Raw genomic sequence first — 24,173 nt, forward strand, 5'->3', positions numbered from 1 at the left:
TTGAACTTTGTTCATGTTGGGATCGCAAACCTGGTAACGAAAATCGCGAAAGCACGTACTTATCACTAAAGTTGGACTGGATAGGCACTGCTGCTCTCAAATACGTTTTCTTGGCGGGCTGACTTTTGAATATTGTTATATGTTTTCAGCTTTCTGCTGTTATTCATGGATGTTTTACCGATCTCGAAACTTTAAAATAATACTTCGTAGTAATAATACGAGCAATTTGCAAGATGAATATGCCAATAAATCAATAAGAATAAAAATCTCAATCTCAATCTTGCGTCTAGAAACTAGGCAATTTAATATAGGCAATTTTATCTTTTTAGCGATTACTTTCAATTGCATTTGTATGTCATTTTTATTGCAACTTAATAAAAGTAATCTTATTCTGTTAATAAAAATATATCATTTTCTTTTCAATTTACTGTGGAATGTATCCGTAACGAATAGCTGGATTATTTCAAAAAAAAATATATAATTAAAATCTTAAACAACTTTGGAAACAAAAACATTCGAGTTTTTCATGAATTATAAGTATCCATAATATTTGGAATAAAAACTCTCGATTGCAAATTATTTAAAAATATTTATTTTTCATGACATTACAAATTTAATCTTAATTCCTTCTTTTGAACCAGAGCATCAAGAGGCTGTGAAACACTAACTTTCATCTGTAAAAAAGAAAAAAAAGTGCTGAAACAACATATAGGATGTAAGATAGGATAAGATAATTTTCTAAAACATTACACAGTATGGATTCTTGCCTTGAAAATAAGTGCTTACATGCTTGTTCTTTATACATAACGCCCCGAAAGGTAGCTCACAGATATGAAAGATAGTTTGAACTTGCAGAAGAAAGTGATTATTTTTGCGACAAAATATTTTACAGCAAACTTAAATTTGAATCAATTGGGGTTAGATAGTGGAGTTATGTTTGTAAATTAAATTTGAAGAACAGAATATAAAAAAAATGTTCAAAGACTTAATAAAATATAAATTTAAAATAGCTTAGAAATCTTGTGTGAAAACTGATATTATTGATGTTAAATGAATGAAAACTGTTACAGAAAGACAGATAAGATACTGGCCAAAAAAATACAGTATCAACAACAAAACTATTGAGTATTTAAAATGTGTTCAAAGTAATTATTCTTTCGGCCCATATCACGTTCCAAACTTTTATTGGCAAATTGGAATTGCTTGAATCCTGATACAAGTTCCTGTTTGTTGTGGAAATTATGACTTGGTTAGCGGCAATTATTCCATGGATATTACAATGGTTGCCGTTTAATGTGGCCCTCTCAGGACTTATGACTTTTTTATAACATTAACCGATGGATAACTATAACCAGATTGGGTAAAATCCAAAATATTTTTTTTATTTCAAAGGAAAGGAAAGGATAAAAGTATTTACTTCAGGGTTATCTCTAATTTATTTGAAAAAAGAACAAAAGAGTTCACCAATGTTGCTTATCGGCAATATAAGTCTTCCTTAACAGTTCGCCTGTTCGTGTTTTATAATCGGTTGAACGATGCTGTGCGCCGCCTTTTAAAATATCGCTTGACTCAATTTTGCGTTCGTTGAAGGATTTTCTTTATCGTTTTCGTACCCTTCGGAACCATTAACGTATTTTGCTTAATCTTGCTTACAAAAACTCGCGACTTTTCAAACTTTAATATAAAAGACATTTGTGAAATTTTCAATTGCTCCGTAGAGTTTCGTTGACTCATTTTAGGTAAATTTTCATATCTCTCAGGCAATTCAATTTTGTCTGTCAACACTCAAATCAGTTTTTTTTATTTACTTTGTTTTCGTAATTCAATCGCAGCTAGTATTGGCTTATGGTTATTCATCAAATTTTAAACCAGAATTGGTATGTTATTTGTCCTTTTAAACCAATCCAGAACTCTCTGACAAAAGAATGTAAACCCCAACCTATGGAAAAAAAAATGACTTCCAAATACTTTTTTACAAATGGATGAAGAAATACAAAGAATATTAATTAATAAAAGTTAGTGGAAATGAAAAATCAGCTAATTTACCTAGATTGATAGCGTAAAGCGATATAGTGATCACATTAAAAAGCATATTTTTATATTTATTTGAATACTTAGTTTCAGGACGAAAGAATTTTGATACCATAATGATAATGATAATGATATCATTAAGAGCTATCTCCTTGTATTGTGGATGACAATTTTAGTTAACTTCCCGACAAAAATTGTTTAAACAATGAATTCAATGCAACATAACAGGCTTTAAAAGGAAATTAATGTCATCAATACTCATAAACTTCTAGTTACTTTTTCTAGGACAGTCCTCCGGCAACACGCAATTTCCATCTTCTGTCTGGACATATCCTTCATTACATTGGCATCCAGTTTTACACATCATCATGCGATACTCTGGAGGATTTTCGTAGTTTTCACAAGTGACTGAGCTCGGAGTACCGCAGCCGTTGTAGTGAGAGTTTTCTCCACATTCATGCTCTGGAAAACAAGGTAGTTTAAATAAAATCTTACCGAAATATAGTTTTATAGTAAAAAAATATCGAAATATAAAAGAATAAAAGAATTTTAGGAATTTATGATATTGCATTGTAATAAATTAATGTTAGAGAGTAAACCATATTCATAAATACCAAGACCTCTTCAAGACTACACAATAGCTGAGACCAAAATGCCACTTGTCAAAATCAGCCGAAATTATAACTTCAAAAGTCCCCCAAAAGTGCAGTTTTCACGAAGGAAATCAAAACGACAGGACTTAGACGGACTCTACAGATTTCTGACTCTTCAGTGATTATTCACATATGCTTATACATGTCATACAGATGTTCTCAATGTAATTTTTCATTTTTTTTTCAATTAGTAATCTTATTTCCCTATAAGTTCAACCCATAGTCACCATTTGTTTAAGTATTCTTGTTCCCTCCATCCAGTTATTACTTCACCAAAAATTAAATACAGTCGTGTACGATTTGACATCGATGGGATTCTCTCTGGAGAACCCTGGATGGTCTGTCGTCTCTTTCTTTCTATCAACAATTTTCTTTCTTTCTTTCTTTCTTTTTTTCCTTCCATCTTGTACTCATCCAACTGGTTATATAACTTAGTGTTATAGACATCAGGGGCATAGGATGGCGTTATGTTATGTTAGAGAGAGAGAGAGATTAAAGATTAGATATTTTTAATTGTCAGACGTATCTCTGGATTGAGTCATACAGAATGAACTTGAACCACCGAAGATTTAGCAATGCGTTCAGATATTTTAATAATTATCAGCAAATACAATTAAGAAATACACTTTGAATTCAAATATCATAACAAAATATTCTGAAAATTGCTTTATACGAATATTTTTTTGTTTATAATCAGTAGTTTATTATAATTTAAATTCAGATTTTTCACTGAAAATACTAACTAAATATCTTTTGTGGTATTGTTTTTAATTTCTAGTCATTTAATGATGAACATTTTTTTTATCGAGTATCAAATTTTGAGTACAACAATTTTTTTTGTCAATAGAAAATAGAGTAGCGCATTGAATTTTTATCAGGTATTAAATGTGAAGTACAGCAATTTTTTTTAAAAGTAGCGAATTGAAAACTAAAACTGGTAAAGATTAAGTGTACAAACAACAACAATTGCGTGTGATTACAAATGCTATTTATAACTCCCCATAAAACAATACTGAAGAAACCCTGACATCCGAAAAAACACATAGAAAGGAAAAATAAATATAAATAACAATTTCCGAAACGGAAGTTTATTAATGTTATCGAAAAGTCGTCTGTTATTAAATATCAACATATGGGTCAGCAGGAAATTAGTTTTCAGCTGTTGAAAGATTTCGCTACTTTGAGATATAAAGTTGCAATAAAATAAAGGGGATTTCTTTTCTTTGTCTGGTTAGTACAAATTCCGGTTTTCAAGCTTGTACTTAATCTCAACTGGTTTGATGTTTTATTCCCATGTTGGTGCTACTTTAGCCATTAGGAAAACATTCTTTTTATCTCCAGGAAAAGAAAAATACATACTTCCCATGCCAATACATATATAAATATCACAAATGTTGCCATTTATAATATAGTGAAATATAAACAAATTTGATAAAAGAAAATTACTTTCTTGTATACTGAGAATGCAAGGAAAAAGTACTGTAATCTTCAAAAAATTCAGATTCCAGATATTGACGAATTGTCACCCGTAAAATATAAACAATTTGATATAAAAATAGATTAAAATTTTTTTTCTCTGATACGAAGTATAAATAAAAGGAAGTAATGTGTCAAGAAATATTGACGCATCTTCACATTTTATACCACCTGAGCCCGAAGAAGTCTCTGAAGATGGTGTTTTATCAATTTGTTAACGCCGAATTCCAATTATTACGTTAACATCAATAGCAAATTGCAACGTGCGGTCTATTCCTTTTTTCAAAGACAAAAAGTAAGCTGTTGAACTGAACATATGCTCAGCCAAAGATGATGATGAGAAAACAATTAAAAATTTCTGCATTCCTTCTTACATTCCATGCCAGAGTACTGGTTTTGATTTTTAAAATAAAAACTCCTGGTATTCAGTTGTGAATTTTACTTTCAATTTCTTGTTACAAACGATTGTACTGATAAAGTTACTTACCCGTACAAAAAAAAAAAAAAAAAAAAAAAAAAATGCAGCTTGCTATCACTAATTTATGTTATCATGTGAGAACATTATTTTTATGTCACGTGGTGTCAATCCGACAGAAAAACAGAATCATGTTCTCACATGACTAATATTTCGCAATCACTAACATTTAGAAGAAAGATGGTTTTTGGCCATCTCAAGATCAATCGAGTGCTAAAATTTTTTTTCTCGAGGTTAGAATCTTTTTCTTGAAAAACCACTTTAAACCGGTTTGAAACAATCATGTGGCAGTCAGAATATGCATGCTTCGATAGTTAGAAAACGATGTTTTTTTTTTTCCATCTCAAAATCGCTCGAGCTCCAAAACTTTATCTCTATGTCCTTTTTTTTTTTTTTTTTTTTTTTTTTTTGTAAAACTTTGGCTTAAGCTGAAGTGACTATTGTATTGCGGAATTGTCAACTTTTAGCAAAGTTATGGCTTTTTTTTCATCCATAACTTTTATGTCAGGTAGTAAAATAGAAAAATTAGTCTTGAAGTTGTAACTTTTTGTTGGCGATAAGTCGCCAAATGTGACAACCTTCTTTATGATTTTCTAATAATCCTAAAAAAAAAATGATTCTTCAAAAGCGATAAATCGGCAATTTTCTGCCCGTAGATTTTGTGAATTCAAAAACCTCAAACCAAAACAACATCATGTTCTCACATGATGAAAAAAATGAATTTCGATTCTTTGTTCGTCACATAATTGTATCAGTGCATGGAATAGAATAGAATCAATGCATAGAATTAAACCTTGAACTTTCCTTTATCCAAAGATGTATAATTTGTGTCTCTATATGTTGACGTTCTTAAGAATTAAATAGTTTAAATCTGCACCTTCTTTTTAAGTAACGTTGTACTTTGGATTTTCCTATCAAATATTATTTAATATGCTTTAATAAAATTACTTTTCTAATAATATTTTATTTACCTTTTTAGTAATGTTACCTTGATGTGGCAAGTGCAATTTTGGCCTATCAGTTTCAGATCCGACTTGCGTTTAATTAATATATGATATATGCCAGCTGAAGATTGTTTATGAATACGAGAAAAGATACTGTCTTCCTTGGAAAAACAAAAAAGATTTTGTGATAATTAATTAAAATGTTAATGTTTCAATGATTAGAAACTAGGTTTCATTCGCACATGCGCAGTTGTTCAATAAAATAGCATCTCGATACCCAAGGTCTATTTAGTAAACGGAATGAAAGCGAGCCGAAATATGGAAAAAATGATATTTAAATAATATTGCTTTTAATTTGCGATTAATGATTAAATGATTTAATTTGCTTTGCTATTTGCTTTTAACGGTAAACGGGAATTGAAAATCACTGTTGAAAATGCCTTCCTTAATACCCCATGATTTAAACACATATTGTAGTTGCCCCTCACATTGTTTCATTAAATGCTGTATTATTCTTTTCGAATTACTAATAACTTATTGAAAAAAATTAATTTTCTTATAAATCGTTTGAAACAATATGCAAAGTTTAGGGAAACTACAAGATATTAAAACCTTTTAGTGCAACAGAAATTACACATTCAATAAAAATATTTGCAGAAAATAGAAAAATTTTATTATTTAATATTTTATGTAAAATAAATTTTTATACTGAACATAAACTATTTAGAAAGCATTTATGTACAGAAGCTTACATTTTCACATACGAGTCACATAAAATTTTGCTAGTAAACTTAGAAGTGCAATCAAGATTTAACAAAATATTGCTGGTAAATTGTAAAGTATAATTAAGGTTTTAATAAAATTTTGGCTGCAAATTTAGAAGTATGGTCAGAGCTTTAATAAAATTTTGGTGGCAAATTTAAAATATAATCAGGACTTCAGTAAAATTTTGGCGGCAAATATAAAAGTATAGTCAAGAAAATGTTGCTGGAAAATTTAGAGGTATATCAAGGCTCCATACAATTTTTGAGACCATCATTTAATTCAGTAATTTTTCATTTGCGAAAAGCATAAAGATTTCATTTCTTACAAGATTCGGTAAATCAATTTGAAGCATTTGGTAATGAATATTAAAACTAATGTTTAAACAATAAATTTATACACCATAGCATATGAAGAAGATAAATATAAATTACTAATTCTGAAGCATCTCAAGCTAACACTTACATGAGTTCGAAGAGTCTGTCATTGGCAGCCATTTTGGGATTAATAATAAAATGTTTAGTGTATGCAAATGGCTGTTTTGAACTAGATCATTGATGCTTTATACTTTTGCAATTGGCCATTTTTCAAAATTTATTCGATCTCATGAAATGAAATATCTAACTACCAAAATTCGGCAATAGTGAGTCCTGCGAGGAATTTCAGATAAAAATGCAAGATGTTTTGAAAATTCATAATGTAGCAGTTGCATTACTCTTATCTTCTCTTTTGGAAACTAGATGGCGATGCCTGATTAGACCATCCCATATGTCATCCCATAGTGCATTGCGATTGTAATTAGAATGAGATGTGATGCTGAACTGTGAAGCCACGCGCGTGAATGTCTTGTCTTTGTGTTTGTGCTTGTTTAGAGTGTGAATGTGATTATTAAAAGAAATGTTCCTAAAAACATTCGTCCTGTTGCTTCCTGCATGTATCATAATAATCTACATACCACCACAATAAATAATAATTCCGAAACTCACTCTAGTCTTCATTTGAATGTAATTTTTCTCTGTAAACGTATCATTATTACACTCAGTATAAATATAATGGAGAGAAACGTTCCATTTTGTGATACATTGAAGTTACTCATTCACCGTATTTCAAATTTTTAAAAATTTCCTACTTTGAAATAGCTCTCCTTTGCAGTGTTGCAGACATTCCTCTTCCGAAGCATATCTGTTTCCATTTCCATCACAACCACTGTAATAGAATCTACGGCAAAAGCCTGATTCTTGATCGTAGTACCACATGGCTATGTCTGCTCGGCAATTGCCGTCCTCGGGGACATCGAGACAATTGCGAATTAATGCTAAAAAAAAAAAAGAAAATACAGAGGCCTTATAAAATGAAATATTTCAAAAGGGATAAGAGAGTGATTTAAAATTATTCTCTAAAAAACTTCTATATCGGCAAATGTAAAGAGTTTTTATCCCTTTATCTATCATGATTTTTTTTGTTCCTCTTCCTCATGTTCTTAATAAGGTTAATTATTTCGTTTTCAGTAATAGTCAATATGAAAGGAATGGAATGTTTCATATCCACTCAAGCCAACCCTTTTAAATAACTTACTACATATTTCTTTTTATTTCATAGGACTGCAATTGGAATGATGTTTTTTTTTAAACTTCGAAAGCGTTATTATTTTGATTTTTCGAATTAAATGAATGCCAATGACAAGCGTTTGATGCATTAAAGTATGTATATTTAACTCTGTTTCGATTTACAAAAACATCACGTTAGTTAATTTTATTTACCTGAGAGTGATTTGTAGATTGTTATATTCGCAAAGAAGCATGGTAAGGTTTTGATTAACGTAATACTAAGCTCTTGACTTTACCTTCTAATGCCATCTTAGGTTGATTACTTTATAGTATATTTTAACTAAGTTTTGATTTTTTTTTAAAATCTTACAATGACTTTCCTTTTGTTATGAGGAGCATGCATGTCAATGTCGTCAAGACGTAGAAAACTATGTTTCTATATATCAAATTAGAAAACTATAATTTTTAGTACGTGTCCTTGTTAAATGAAATAAATAAGAAATATAATATTTTCTTGAAAAATAAATGGAAGAAAACGTTTTCTGTGACTTTTAAAACTATTTATATTATTAATTCAATCATTCTGCTTTATTTAACGTAAACATGGATTATTATATACAGAATCCGTTCTAAAAGAGGTCCCAAAGTTAGTTTCTAAAACATTAATATAAAGTATAAACATTTAATTAGGAAAATGGTCTAAATGAAGTAAATTATATTTTATGTAATTTGAATCAACATTATTGACTCAAGCTACATAATCAATATTTATTGATTGAAACTGCTTAAAATTACAAATTTAAAAAAATGTAAAATGTAATTAATTTAACATATTTTAATACGATTAATTACGAACGATTTAATTAATTGCAAATTTTATATTTTTTTTACAGGTAGGTACTCTGAACTACATTTAATAAATTATTTCTTATTGTATTAAACTAAATTTTATATAGAATCAGAAAAACTTTAATTGAACGATCTTCCAAGATATTACATCAATTATAAAATTATTATACAGTGCACTTAAGAACAATTCGACGATGAACAATTCTATCTCTTGTACTCATATTGAACAAAATACATGCTTGATTCAGGTAAAGATGTTTTTCAATTAGTTGAATTTTGAATGCATCCTTTTAAAATTAAAACTCAAATCTGATGGTGACGAAAGAAAATTAGGGAAATGCATGGTACAAAAGAGAGAGAGAGAGAGAGAGAGAGAGAGAGAGAGAGAGAGAGAGAGAGACAGACAGACAGAGAGAGACAGAGAGAGAGAGAGAGAGAGAGAGAGAGAGAGAGAGAGAGAGAGAGAGAGAGAGAGAGAGAGAGAGAGAGAGAGAGAGAGAGAGAGAGAGAGAGAGAGAGAGAGAGAGAGGAAACCCTTCAAAACTTTTAAGAGTTATATGACTATCAAAACTTGAAATCTAAAAATATTTTGCCGAGGAAGTCATTAAGACCAAATTACCTAAAATATTTAATTGAAAATTGTAGTTATCCATTAATCCCAGCTAACCAACTGGTCGCTTAAGGCGGCTGATCTAACAATAAAATCAGAAATGCAAACCAGCTTACAAGTATTTTCTGTGTCTCTTGGGCAGTCACTAAATCTAATGCAGCTCCCATTTCTCGCTTGAACAAAGCCCCTTTTGCAGTAGCAGCCGGGAATGCACATGCGCAGGCATATTTGAGGATAGTGGTGAATGAAGCATGTCGGGAAGCATGTTGAGCCACAGCTGTGATATTCCTCGTTTGCGCCACATTCCTCTATCCGAGTAGCCTGATAAATAAATTCATCTGTAAAGAAATACATATATTTGAAATTAAAAGCGAAAAGTTAATGCGCTGAGGAAAAGTAATAATTTTGTGTTTCCTAATTATTGTGCCAAATTTGTAAATGTAATTTTAAAATTGCAGTCCATTAAAAGGACTACAGATTTTCCGAAAAAAAAAAAAGAAAAACAACCAATAATAATAAAAAAAAAATAGTTGCAGAATTCAACATTGTCTGTGCATGGAATATTTTTTCTTAAAAAAAAGAAAAATATATTAGTAAGGGACGATGTTATGCAAACTATATATAGATTTATAAATAATCTGTCCAATTTACACACTTCACATATAATCATTTTTTTAGAGAAACTACCCTGTGAAATTATGAATTAATTTCTTTTAAAGTCAAAAGAAAAAAAAAAAAAAAGAAAGGAAAAACATGTGCATGGAATCTTATCATACCTTTGAAGCGATTACGAAATTTCGATCAGCTAGCATTTTAACAATAAAATATATAAATTAGTTTACTTCAGTATAAAAGTAAATTATCTTGCCAATCATGTTATTAAATATTTTGCATTTAATTTCTATTCCTTGTAGAACATTTTGATAAAATTTAAATTTTTTGATAATTTGTTATTTACTGCCATGCTAAAGCTCTGGAAATTTTTAAATTTGTGTTTTTTTCATACGAATATATTATTAAAATATTTTCAGAATTTATCAGTTGAACATTAAAAAATTAACTTTTATTTTAAATATCTTATTTCCTTTTGTTTTATTAAAATTAAATTTTGATTCCTTAGTTGCGGCGCCATTTTGCAAATAATTTTAGAAGTAATTGCTCTCAAGAAATAAAATTTATAAAAAGCCAAGTAAATTGATTATTAGAGAGCCACACATTATTTTAAATGAAAAATTTCTACATTTTAGAGAAGTAACAAAAAAGCTTTACCTTTTTCAATTCCTACTATTAGTTCACACTCTCCCTATATATATTTACATATTTTTTTTCAAATTTTCAATCGTTAATAAAATACTTTTTATTCATTCACTCAAGTTCAAATACATTTTTTTAAAACTTGTAGTGGATGACACTTGATGTTTACAGTTTTTTTCAAATATTAATTAATTAAATTTGTCTAGTAATTTCCATTTGGTCGCCAAAGTCGCCAAATGGTAGCCAAGTTTGTCGCCAAGCTCTGAGATTACTGACACGACACTCGATCATAAATAATATAAGATATATATAAATAACTAGCTATTACCCACGATTTCGTTCGCGTGGAAATTTTGATGTGTATGTATGAGAACTGATAATCTGATGAGCAGTCGGCAGTGTCTGTCTAAAATCGCCTGCGAGCAAAACGACAATGCCGCCCATCACCGCCTGATTGCCGCGGATGTCCCGCAGGCTGCAGTTGAACGCTTCTAATGCATGTTTGTGCGCCATTGTGCATTCGTCCTATACTATTAAGTTGCACTGCTGCAAAGGGACTCCCCGGCCACTGTTTTTGGTGACGTTGCATGTTGGGGTATCTTCGTTTGCAAGATTAAGCGGCAATTTGAAAACGGAATGTGTAGTCCTTCCACCGTTAAGCAAAGTTATAGCAATTCCCAAGGAAGCTACAGTCAGAGCTCCTTCGCAACTTCGCCTGATAATTCCCCTCTTCGCTGCGGTGGTTGTAGGCCGAAATCAGCGGACATTTTCCAGATATGGAAATAATTTTATTCTGATTTAATACCAAAGCTTCGTTAATGATTAGGTCATTTGAGTGCCATCCAGCCTATATGCAATATTTTCTGATAAAACGTCCTTGTATTTATCCCACAGCTGGAGGGGGTTTGATAGTCCACAAGTGCTCACTAAAATTGCAAACAGGTCTTCTAGCTACTTTCATAGCTCGAGCTTTATTACTTCTCTTCGAAAGATTAGATTTGCGTTTTCTGGGCATTTCGAAAAACTATCAAATAATACTAAATAAAAAAAAATTAAAACTAACCTAAAAAATAATGCACTTAACTATAAGCATATACGAAAAATATATAACTAACATAAATACAATTTAATTACAAAAGCACACAACTAACCAAAAAGCAATTTATTTACATAGTATACCTGAAATAAAACAAAACAGCAAATCAAGTCCGTGTTTCTTTAAAATCAAGTCAAGTTTATTTTATTTATCTATCGAGATTGAGATAACTACAACAGTATAATACACATAATTATTAAACTTTCAGTTAAAATGAAAACACAGTTGTCAATAATCAGAACACACTGCGCATGCGTGAATTTTCTACGCCAGTTGGGGTAACATAATGCAGATTAGAAATTTTCAATTTCCTATATTCATGTTTTATTTCAATTTAAAAGTACTTCAGAATGAATCCGAAAACTCGATTAATTAAGAATGTTTAATTTTAAATGCATCACACTAAGAAAATAAATAGAATCGTTTGAAATATTCGATCAAAAACATGTTAAGTCTAATCTCGTTAGCGTGGGGAAAAAACAACTGAAACCTTATTCATTTTTGGCGGGATTTGGCCTCAGATTTTTGACGAGAAAGTTAGTTTTTAATTAATAAAAAAATAGCCACTCAATGAACCGGAATAAATAGTAGCCTATGTCCTATTCCAGACTATAATCTACCTCTGTGCTAAATTTCATCCAATTCCGTTCAGCCATTCTGACGTGATTGACTTACAAACATCTATCCATCCAAACTTTTACATTTATAATAGTAGTATAGATAAAAAGTAACTAAAAAAAATGTTGACCTAAGTGGGAATTGATTTACATTTTTTATATATATTACTTGTTTTAAATTCAGTTTAATATTGAAGTATTATTGCTCACATTATTTTAAGTCTATATTTTGAAAATTGTTGCAATTAAGTTTTTGAATACCTTTGGAAAATAACTAGTTGGATACATTTTTTGTCCTATTATATTTAATATTGTTAAGATTTTAATAGCGCATGTAATTTAGCATATAATTCACTTTATCTGTCACTGAGCTGGATGTGGCATCTTTTTATCGCTTCAAAACTTCTCGATAAAGTCTAAATTTAAATTGATGCAGCAAGAAAAGTTCATGATATGCGCGCTATTCAATTTACGTGCATTGGAGTTCATGACATGCACGTAATTCAATTTACGTGCATATCATAAACATGAATAGCTTAATATTTCATTAAATAATGCTTCAATGTGGCCAATAATCTTTGAATCTTACTGAATTTTTTCTTACAATCTGGAAACTGGAAAATTATCTTTTGTACTATTTTTTTCAGTAATACTACTTTTTTCAGTTTTGTACTACTTTTTTCAGTAATTATTAGGTTATTTTAACCTTTTAAAGGGCCATTTTTCTCTAGTCATATTATGTTAAAATATTTTTAGGCTTGAAATTAGAATAAGAAAAGGAATTCATTTAGTTTATTAGATAAATTTAATTTGATTAATTAATTAATTTGTTTAATTAATAATTAAGTAACAATTCAAGACGCATCATTTTGTGTGAGATAAAGAACTTAAGCATCTAAGTTTCTGTCTTTTTAAAAAAAATTGTCAGAACTTATGCCAACCTACATAAATTCATACAAAGATTGATAAATTTGGTGGGAAGCATACTTTCTACGGCCCTAGAAAGGGTTAACACGGTTATGTTTCATAAATAGCAAAAATGCTTCTGTTTGTCTTGTGCTCTTACAAATAATTTTTGTTCAGCAGTCTATATATCTAGATAAAAACAGAGAAATCAGTACAATGTTTTAACAATACGCTTGATAGAAGAGAATGAACAGTACATTTTTCGTGTTTTCGTTATTTTTGATCAACAGATTATCTAAAACTTGTATTGTTTTGGTTTTTTTAAAACAGTGGATAGAAATATCACAAAAATTAAAAGAGATGTACGTTTCTTGCATTTTACTACCTTTTTTCTGTGTTAATATTATAATTTAAAGCTTTCCCTATTTTAAATTAGTAAAATCCTTTAGTTTACGCTGAAAACCTATTTATACTGTTTGTAGATCTATATAATTCGTAATAATTAAGATCTATATAATATAAATGTAACTATTTTTTAGTTCTAATATAAATTCAATATATTAAACCTTTTCTCGCTTACGTCGAATTAATCCAATTCAAAATAATTAGTTCAATGAAATTAATTATTCGAAATTTGTTTGAGAATTTTTTCCTCGTGTTTTATTTGTCAAATTTCAATTACGAATCATAAAATTTGAAAGCGATAAATTTTGCTAGATTATATTTATTATATTTCGAATGCAGATCTGAGTTATAAAAAATGATAAAAACTTGAAAAATCACAAAGTTAAATGATAAATATTGAAATTGAAATTCGTTAGTGTTTTCTTAATTATTAAATTCAAATTAGACATATGAAACTTGTAAAGCTATAAATCTTCTCATGCCATATTTATTAAATTCCACGACGAAAATGAGAAAAAGTTTGAAGTATTTAATCAAAAGTGAGAAAAATGTTTTTTTTTCTTTATTTTTCAAAAATGCTTTCTTTATCTTATTTATTAAACTCCAAAAAATAATTAATAATGAAGAAAATATTTTTTGTTTGTAAAATAATCACTAAAAATTAACAAATAAAAATGTTATTTAACATATAAGGAATTTTCATTTTTTTTTTATTTATCAACTCTGAGTATTATACATGAAATCATAGCAGTAAATAACAGCACGTGAAATATTTTAAACGGAATTTGCAAGCTTAATTTAGAATCTTAATCTTACCTTGTATTATCTTGAATTTGTCTCCTGTCGCCACTGTTATTAAAAGAAACCCAAAGAAGAGCTTCATACTTTTGCTTGTAAATAAAAGCAGTAAAAAAACAGCAACTTTTTTTGTGGGGAGGTGGGGGGGGGAGGGGAATAATAAGCACAGCTGCTTTTATTTGTATATTATGTTTTTGTTTTATTTATTACAATTATAGAGCCAAGTTGCAGGCTTGTTTCTCTATTTAGCACATCTGATTAACTGCAGTTTCAAGTAACACTTGCATTAAGAGGGAAGAAAAAGGAAAGATAACACATGTGCGGAAGTTTACTATTCTTATCTAACAGCAGTTGGCTGTTAATTAAGTTAAAACTAATCAGTGTATGGGTGAGCAGGAAGTTTAATTTTACTAGCTAAGAATCTATCAGATGATGAAATGTAATCTATAGAAGTGTTTTAAACAGACTCTTGTTAAGTTGTTGCTTCTATTTAGTAAGATCCCATACAATATGGGAGATAGATTAAAAAAATGAAGCATTGAAAACAAAGTTGCATGAAATAGATGAAATTGACTTATTTCAATTACTAAGGAGAATAGTAAAATAAAATAAAGAGTGAAACATTTTTAAATTTGAATTTAATTTATGAGATATATTAAGGATTGTGAATTTTATGATTTTGTGACATAATATGAATGACATAATAATGATTAATATGAATGACATAATAATGAATAATATGAATGACATAATAATGACATAATAATCAAAAATATGAATGACATAATAATCAATTATATGAATGACTTAATAATGAATAATATGAATAACATAATAATCAATAATATGAATGACTTAATAATGACATAATAATCAAAAATATGAATGACATAATAATCAATTATATGAATGACTTAATAATGACATAATAATCAAAAATATGAATGACATAATAATAAATAATATAAATGACATAAGAATCAAAAATATGAATGACATAATAATGAATAATATGAATGACATAATAATCAAAAATATGAATGATATAATAATGAATAATATAAATGACATAATAATCAATAATATGAATGACATAATAATCAATTATATGAATGACTTAATAATCAAAAATATGAATGACATATATAATGTGAATGATATAATAATGAATAATGTGAATGACATAATAATGAATAATATAAATGAGATAATATTTGAGACATAATATAATGATATATATGAATCTGAGGCCTTTTTTAATAATATCGATGTGTATTCATAAATCCCTCATAAAAAATTCTTTAGAAGCTTAGTTTTTTTCCGACACGTTTTTAAACTATTTCAATATCCGCCTCTAAGAAAGTTCGGTGAATCGACAATCGCGTTTGCATGAGGTAGCTGTTTATTGGTATAAAATAATGAAATACAACATTTCACAATTCATTGTTTTAGTCACAGAACAATGAAATTTTTATTTTTTTGTTTAAAATGGTAGAGTGTCAAAAACACATTAAAAAATTTGATTACCAAGAGCAGAGGACAACTTAAATATTTAGGAGTTCATTATCTTTTTAGAAATACATTTATTGATTGAAACAACATAAAATAAAATTCCTTACATGAGCTAGAGTATTTTTTCAGGTAGCTGTGTAGAGCCGCAAAGGCCAAGTGGTTAGATCTCGGTTTCGGAATCGGAGGGGTTCAGTTCGAGACCCGATTCCATCGAAGAATCGTCGTGTAAGCGGGCCTGGTGCCCGTTAAATCCGTAGGGATCAAGCGTCCTCTTGCTGGTGTTGTTTGGAGAAAGGGTACCTGCTCAGGTATCGTTCACGTCCTCTGACTGCGGTTCCAAATTACGAGGTCCTTCCCAAAATAGCCCTAATATTGCTTTTTAAATGGGACTTTAATATATCTAAACTCAACTCAACTGGAAGTGTATGTGTATCTCTAACAGTTTAGAAATTTACTATTTGGCCAAAGATTGACCCAATAGTTGATAAAAACTGTCTGAATGGATACCCTGAATAATAGATTGCATGATTAGTATAGTTTAAAAATAATGTGCTATTTTAAATTAAGAAAATACTACTCTCTACAAATTTAATATAAATATCGATTTTATTTCAAAGTAATTTCAACGCTGTGATGTTACTGATTCATTTTATATTTTGAAATCTTCAATTGATAAGAAATGTTTTTTCTAATCTTTTCCAAATTGATATATTCAAAAAAATTTCAAACTCTTTGAATTTTCCATTCTTAAAATTTTTTGATAAAAGTATGTTATTCCATTAATATATATTTTAATCCAATAATATATTTGAATATTATATGGAGATAAAATATACATTCATTAAGGTTGCTGTACCATTTCAAAATTTTTAATGCACACGTTTCTAAATCATATTAAATTTTAAATGACAAAAACTGATGAAATGTTCATGCCTTTTCAAACTATGTAAAGAATAAAATTTGCCTTTTTTTTCTTTTATAATTTAAAAACTTTTCAAGTCAATTCAATAAAATATGTTATGTTTATTTTTGAAAAATTCCAAATAATAATAATAATAATAAAGACACAGAAAAGTATTCGCAAAATCTTAATTACTGCCAGTACTTTGATAAAAATTATAAATTTTGTAATCTTCAGCTTCTGTCGATTGGATCTAGTAGTTTCAAGCTGAAATAAAAATTATGACATTAATTTAATGATTGAAATATATTATAAATACGTGTTATAAAATAATAGACACAAATTTATTGATATCGGTATAAATATTTCATGGTTGAATTTTTTTATAGGGGGAATAGTTATAGAGGGAAAAATGGTAAAGGAGTATCAGAAAAAAAAGTTTTAGAATAAATTTTATAAAAAAATACATATGCATACATTTATAAAATGTTTATAAAAAATTACCTTTTTTATACATTCATAAAAAATGCATAATATATATATTTATTTATATAGTGGTTAATTCCAAATTGTTTTTATTGCAATATATTACAGTACACTCCCGAGTATCCGGCTTAATTTGGAGTTAGGACTGGCCGGATAATAAAAAAGCCGGAGAGACCGGAGTTCTGTGAATTCATTTCCTTATCCAGCAATACTAGAAGACAAAATTTTTATCCAAAACTCACTGTTATAAATATTTATTTTTTTACTTCTCATTGAGTACTAAGTCTTCCATTTATCTCAATGTGAACGCAGCCGCTGCCCGGTGAATCATAGAAGCAATTGGCGATAGTGTCCAATTAAAATAGCTCTATACTGGTAGTTTGTATATGTGGGTATATTGCACTGCACGATTCAAAAATTTATTTAAGATAAAGTAAGTTAAAGGATGTAAATTGTTCACATTTTAACATAAATTCTATAATGCCTAACTTAAAATGCAGAGAACATGAACAAAACATTGACGTAAATCGTAGGCCTAATTCTGGGGAAAATTGGCTCAAAATTATTTTATTTTTCACTGATAAATGGTTACACATATATAATCAGGAGCAGCTGCAGCATTTGTGGTCCGTTACACATTGACGAAACAATGAACAATGAGCAGAACGCTGCTCTTTTCTTGTCACAACTTGTATTTTGCACGCGGCAAGTAGGAGGATCGCAGCAGATGCTCGCTTCTTATGCCTTGGCAATGTTGCCAATGCAGCGCCTTGCCTTCCTCATTTAATAATGATGAACGGAAACTAGGCCAGATAGTACGGAAGCCGGATAGTTGTGAACCGGATACTCGGGTGTGCACTGTATATGCAAAATATCATAGTTTATGTTTATAAACATTCTACAGTATTGCTACTTAAATAAATATCATTTCAAGCCTGCACAATTTTCGAAGCATTCAAAATAGCCCTCGAAATTGTTGCCATTGCCTTCGCAACCACTGTAGATGAACTGATGGCATTCACCACAGGGGGGGGGTCAAAGTACCATCTACGAAATGATCCTTTACACAAGCCCTTTTTAGGCTTGTCAACACAATTTGTCTCACGAGCTGGAAGAATACAGAAGGCATTGATTAAGGGAAAATTTTAATAACATCGCAGGTTCTGAAACCTCCATATTAACAAGAAAAGTTAGTAAAAGAGGTTTAAAAAAATTTAAACAGAATTTTAATTTTCTATAGATTTGTATTTAAATTATATTATATTATGATACATATTATGCTATTTTGTAATTGATTTTTACTCAGATTCATCATCAGAAGGTGCCCTTTACATTATATAAAAAAATTAATTAAATGAATTGATTATTTAATAATTAAGTTCTAAAAATATTAAAATAATGAATTATCACTGAGATTGTATTACACTAAAGTTTCAAATCTTACGCACATAAAGAAGTGAAGGAAAATTGATGAAAAAATTCTATTTTGATAAACATGAAACAAATTAAGTTAAATCAAAGTTTATACAAATAAAGTAAAGGCACTTAAAAAAGATAAAAAGATAATCAATAAAAAGCAATAGTTTTTTTAAGAAATATTATCATAAAAGTATACCACATATTACAAAATAATATTTTTTTCAATGCTAGATAAAAAACAAAAGGATAAAAAAAAATAGGTGATGATATAAATAATTTTTATAATTTTTAATATTTAAAGAAAATTTTGGATTTTTTTTCGATGTATTCATTCTAGCTGCATTTTCTTACCTTTTGTTTTTAGTACCTCATGCATTTTAGATTTTTATTTTCACACCAAGATTTTTGTTAAAAAATTATTTCCATCTTTTTAAGACTTTAAAAAGTTATTTTTCTTAGAAATTTTAATTTTATTAATCGTTATTTCCTACATTTTATTCTTGAATATCTTACTTGATTCCCTATTGTAATTGTTATGGGGCATTGAAATCAATTATCTCCTCAGATTTCATACCAGATTAAACCAGTCATATGAATCAAAATTTAGTTAAAATTAATTTATTAATTCAATATTAAATTCTGAAAATATATAAATATTAATTTGTAATTGGGAATGCAATACTTTGCGAAGTTTTAGTATCTTAATCCGGACCGTAAAAAGTCGATTTCAAAATTTCCATATTAATTAATATCGAACAAATTAATTTAAAACCATGTAAAGAGAGGATGTAATTATATAATTAAAACTCACTGTATGGCGCAAAATTTGAGACAGAGCATTTTTTTCCAAAATCATATAAAAATTAATTCAATTGTTTGAGACTAAATTATTGTATAAAAAGTAATCTATTACGAAACACATTAGAGTTTGTGCAATTGTAAGAAACAAGCCACGCATACAATGAGTACAAATCCTTATATACAGGGTGTCCCACAAGGTATGCAGCATTTAATATTTACAGATTCGTATAGAACACGTCTAGACAATTATTTTGATGTATAACTCGTGGTGTCCCCCAACATAGCGTCATAATTTAATTACCCCACATGTCATATATCAAAATAATCGCCTTAACGTGTTGTATTTGAATTTGTAAATATTAGACGCTGCATATCTTAAGGGACACCCTGTATTATAAAACAGTAGTTGATATAAATATGTCGATATTTTAATACCGTAAGAAAAAAAAATGGTTATTCAATTAGCTTAAAAATAAAAGAATACATATTTCATAGTTACAAAAACTTGCAAAAAATAGTTATGAGGAACACACACACACACACACACACACACACACACACACACACACACACACACACACACACACACACACACACACACACACACACACACACACACACACACACACACACACACACACACACACACACACACACACAACTATATAAAATACTATGATGATAAAGGGAGTGTTCGGTTGGGAAGTATGAGTTGAAGAATTCTATTGAAGTTAATATTTCCTGGAGAAGGGCTTGATTGAGGTATGCGACGAAAATTTATTCAGGGCTTGGGTCTGGGGAGATGAATTCCTCGTTGTCTTGCAGGAACCGCACAAGATTTCTAATTTTGACTTTGGAGATCTTGTTTCACATAACATTTATCCATCAGTTTCATACGAGGTGGTGGGTGGGTTTACTGAGATGGAAAGATGTGGTGAGAGGGCAGCTAGTGGCATGATGAAGTGGATCGCCTATTTCACCGTAATTACATTGATCCGATCCTTTAATATTAAATCGTGTAAATTAGAAACTGAACATCTTTTTCAGTTGAATCGAAATAATTAAAGAAATGGGTTGCGATCTGTGAATATTATTCGTATCTTTGTTCGCTACCTTCCTTGCATGATGAGGAATTTGGAATCATCCTTTATACAGGCAGTTCCAAAAGTTCTTTTCCAAGCTTTAAGAATGTGTCATTTATTAGAACTAAGTCTGTCACGAAACCTTTATAACTTTATTTGGAATTCATGATTTTTTTTTATTCGATGAAAGCAAAGAGAACCCCTTCACTTTTCCATAAAGTTGATACCAAATAAACAAAAACGGCTGTTTTATGAAATCGCCAAAGTATTTTAGTTTATTTATAGGTGAAATGCCTTGACGAAATTTTATTTGACTGAAATTTTCTTCTTATTTATGACGTACGAAACAAACGTTTGAATTGAAACTCCTTTAAACTGGAGGTTAAACACTGTGCAAATAAACTTCAAATCACATCAAAAACTGAAACAAAATTCGTCGGTTTAGTAGAGCTGAAAAAAATCTGTTGTTCATAAATCACTCTATGCGTTTGTGAATCGTAAAGTTAAAAACAAATAAAAGCTTTATTTGAAATCTTGTTCAGATCCAGTTTATTACTATTTAGAAGCAGCTTATTTCTATTAGCAGTTTTATTATTATTTAGAAGAAAAAAGAAAAAGTATTAAGAAAAAGAATTAAGGAAAAATATTACTTCAACACGATCAGAAGGGGTAAATTCATATGCAGTAACTTTACTTTGGTTACAAAGCTTCGCACTTTCTTGCTAGAGAATTTACATATAATTTTAAGGAAATGAGGGTGAAATAACAGAGAATATTTCAGAAGGTTTAGGGGTGACCATTCCCGTTGGTGTTTATTTGAGCGAAATAAATTATTTACAACTAACTATGTACTTGTTTTTCTAAAGAGTCCTTGGAAAAATCTGGTTTTAACAAGAGACCCGAGAATAGAAATATTTGGAAGCTCCTACCGTACTAGACAACTTCAAGACACCCGCAATAAGAGGACTGTTTGAAAAGTATCCGACTTTGAATTTTTCCTGCTTACGGTAATGATGCTAGAGTGGAGCCACTGTGCACAATGGTAGAAGACAACTTAATGCGCACGCTTGAATTTTTTCTCTGTATTTGAGTGTGTCTGTCACTGCCTGCTGGCCGCTGAGTTGAGTGCTATTATAAGTGTTCATCGGATTTTTGATTTCTCTCAAGATGACTGAACGAGTTGCGCAAAGATACTGCATCAAATTTTGTCAAATGTTTAGTGATTCTCAAAGCGAAACACAAAAAAACAAGCACTGCAGTCTCCTGTCACACATTTCAATCAAACAGAGATTGTCTTCATTTCCATTTCTCAAATCATTTTCCATCTGATTTTTTTTTAACTGCATCCTGATCTATTATAACATAAAAAATAAGTGAACACAGATTATATGTATATTTTTACAAATTTTATCTCTCAATCTGCATTATATTTCTTAAGTTTATTACTACAAATTATATTTCTAAGTTGAAAAATTATGTATACGGTCTCATCATAATATAATTTCTTATATAATTGTAAATTTTGTAAATAGTTATTTTTGTTTCGTTTTCCTACTGTAAATATTTTGTTAATTAAATAAAATTCCCGTAACATGCCCACCAAACCGTTCAGTGATCAGAATGGTCACGGATACGGGTTGTATGAGACGGCGTTCTGTTCAAAGCGAAACAATTCGTAAGATTCTGCAAGTGTTTGGAGACGATGCTTTGGGAGTAACACAAGTGAAGGAATGGTTTAATCGACTCAAAAATGGCTACACATCGATGGGGACGATCACGAATGCATCACGATTAAGCACTGGAAGGACAAACAGTAACAAAAGAATACCATCAACAATTTCTATGCCGTCTCAGAGATGCAATTTGGTAATAAGACCAGACCTCTGGACGACGAAAAACTGGCAATTAACATCATGACAATACTTCAGTTCATTCGTCGTAATTGATCCAAACTTTTTTGGTGAAACACGGAATTCCTGTTGTCTCCTAACCTCCCTAGTCTCCAGATATGTCTTCTTGAGACTTTTTGGTTGTTTGCCGAATTGAAGATGCCGTTGAAAGGATATCGTCTTGAGAGTAAAGAAGAGATAATGCAGAACGCTACAATGGAGATGAACACCATTCCAAAAGAAGACTTCCATGAGTATTATCGGCAGTAGAAGAATCGGTGACTAAGTGAGAAAAGGTGAAAGGGGTCTACTTTGAAGGGGAATAGGGTCCCAATTTCGTCATGTAAGTAATATATGTTTCTTGGCCAACGGTCGGATACTTATTAGACAGCCCTTATAAGAATCTGAATTTCCCGAGGTCTGTTTGGGAGAAAGGAGGGATGAAGGGAGGGTATTTTTATTTGAACTCTAATAGAAACAATTAATGCGTTGAGAGTGCAGATAAAGGAATGGGAAAATATCGAATAAATATAACGACGTTGTAAAAGTTTTTCTTTTTTACCTCTAAATGAAAAAAAAAAAAATGAAACCAACCCAACACTGCAAAATAAGGAGTGTCGCTGTAAACAGGATGAATTACTTTTTTTTTATCATTTTAATATTTTTGAAAATAAATTAGGATTTTTTTCTAATTTTCAAATTTTTTTCTTCAAAAAAAAAAAAAACGAACTACATTTCTAATTTGTGACCACATTTCGAACTATATAATTAACTTTCTAACTTCTTCTGCTACAGTCAGGTTAAAGTTAAACAAAGTATTTCCAAATTTAGATGCACAGCTGAAACGGACATAATGGCACCATTATCTGACTCGCAAACCATCACACTTTGTTCATTTTTCTTAAAATTTATTTCGGATGACATTTTCTATCAATTTATATCGTTTTAAACGATTTTGTAGGTACGAGAATGTAGGATTTATTTGATACATAAAACATCTCATTACAAGGAAAGAATAAATCAATATTTTGTGCTGAATGTCGATAAGAAAGAAATTTATTGCCATTTGGCAACATTATTTATATTGAAGATTCTTGACTCTCTGACGATTTTCAGAATACCACTTTTGAAAGATGAAGACCTTCTTTGCATTCTGTTTTGTTGCTTTGGTTCTATTTCAAACAATAAGTAAGTAGTGATTAATTTTTTAAAGATCTTATTCCCCAAAATAAAATTTTTGTTTAAGTAACTTTATTTCGGAACTGAGTAATGAAATTTTGAACAACAGCAAAATAAAAATAGTAAGGACCAAAAACATTTGAAGACGTTAAAGTTTTTTTTTTAAAAATTGCACTCTATACTTATCGAAATAATCATTCCAACAAAATTTTATTGATAGAGAACAGATGAATTTATTCATTTTAAATTTATGTATATTTTGAAAGAATTCCAATAGCTTCAATTCTCTAAAATATACACATTTCAAATGATTGTCTTGAAAATCATTCATATTAATTGATCATTGTATATTTTCAGATAGTATTAATTAAAAAAGATTTATAGAAATTTTTATGCTAATAGATTTTTTTATACCTAATAATAAAATTTATTATGAAGTATACTAATTTCATGCCATTTTACATCACAGGAAAATTAATGG

General features: G+C 29.5%; 1 protein-coding gene across 1 annotated transcript; it reads right to left on the minus strand.

The window, feature by feature from the left end:
• Nucleotides 1–569: 569 nt before the first annotated feature.
• On the minus strand, nucleotides 570–14,682 carry LOC129969671 (kunitz-type protease inhibitor 1-like). Its single transcript, XM_056084332.1, has 5 exons — nucleotides 14,442–14,682; nucleotides 9,464–9,685; nucleotides 7,471–7,656; nucleotides 2,308–2,493; nucleotides 570–674 (listed from the first exon to the last, which is right to left on the minus strand). The coding sequence occupies exons 1-5, from the start codon at nucleotides 14,506–14,508 to the stop codon at nucleotides 664–666; spliced, it is 672 nt and encodes a 223-aa protein (XP_055940307.1). The 5' UTR covers nucleotides 14,509–14,682; the 3' UTR covers nucleotides 570–663.
• Between the last annotated feature and the right edge of the window lie 9,491 nt (nucleotides 14,683–24,173).

Source organism: Argiope bruennichi, chromosome 1 (genome assembly GCF_947563725.1).
Source record: "Argiope bruennichi chromosome 1, qqArgBrue1.1, whole genome shotgun sequence".
Classification (NCBI taxonomy): domain Eukaryota; kingdom Metazoa; phylum Arthropoda; class Arachnida; order Araneae; family Araneidae; genus Argiope; species Argiope bruennichi.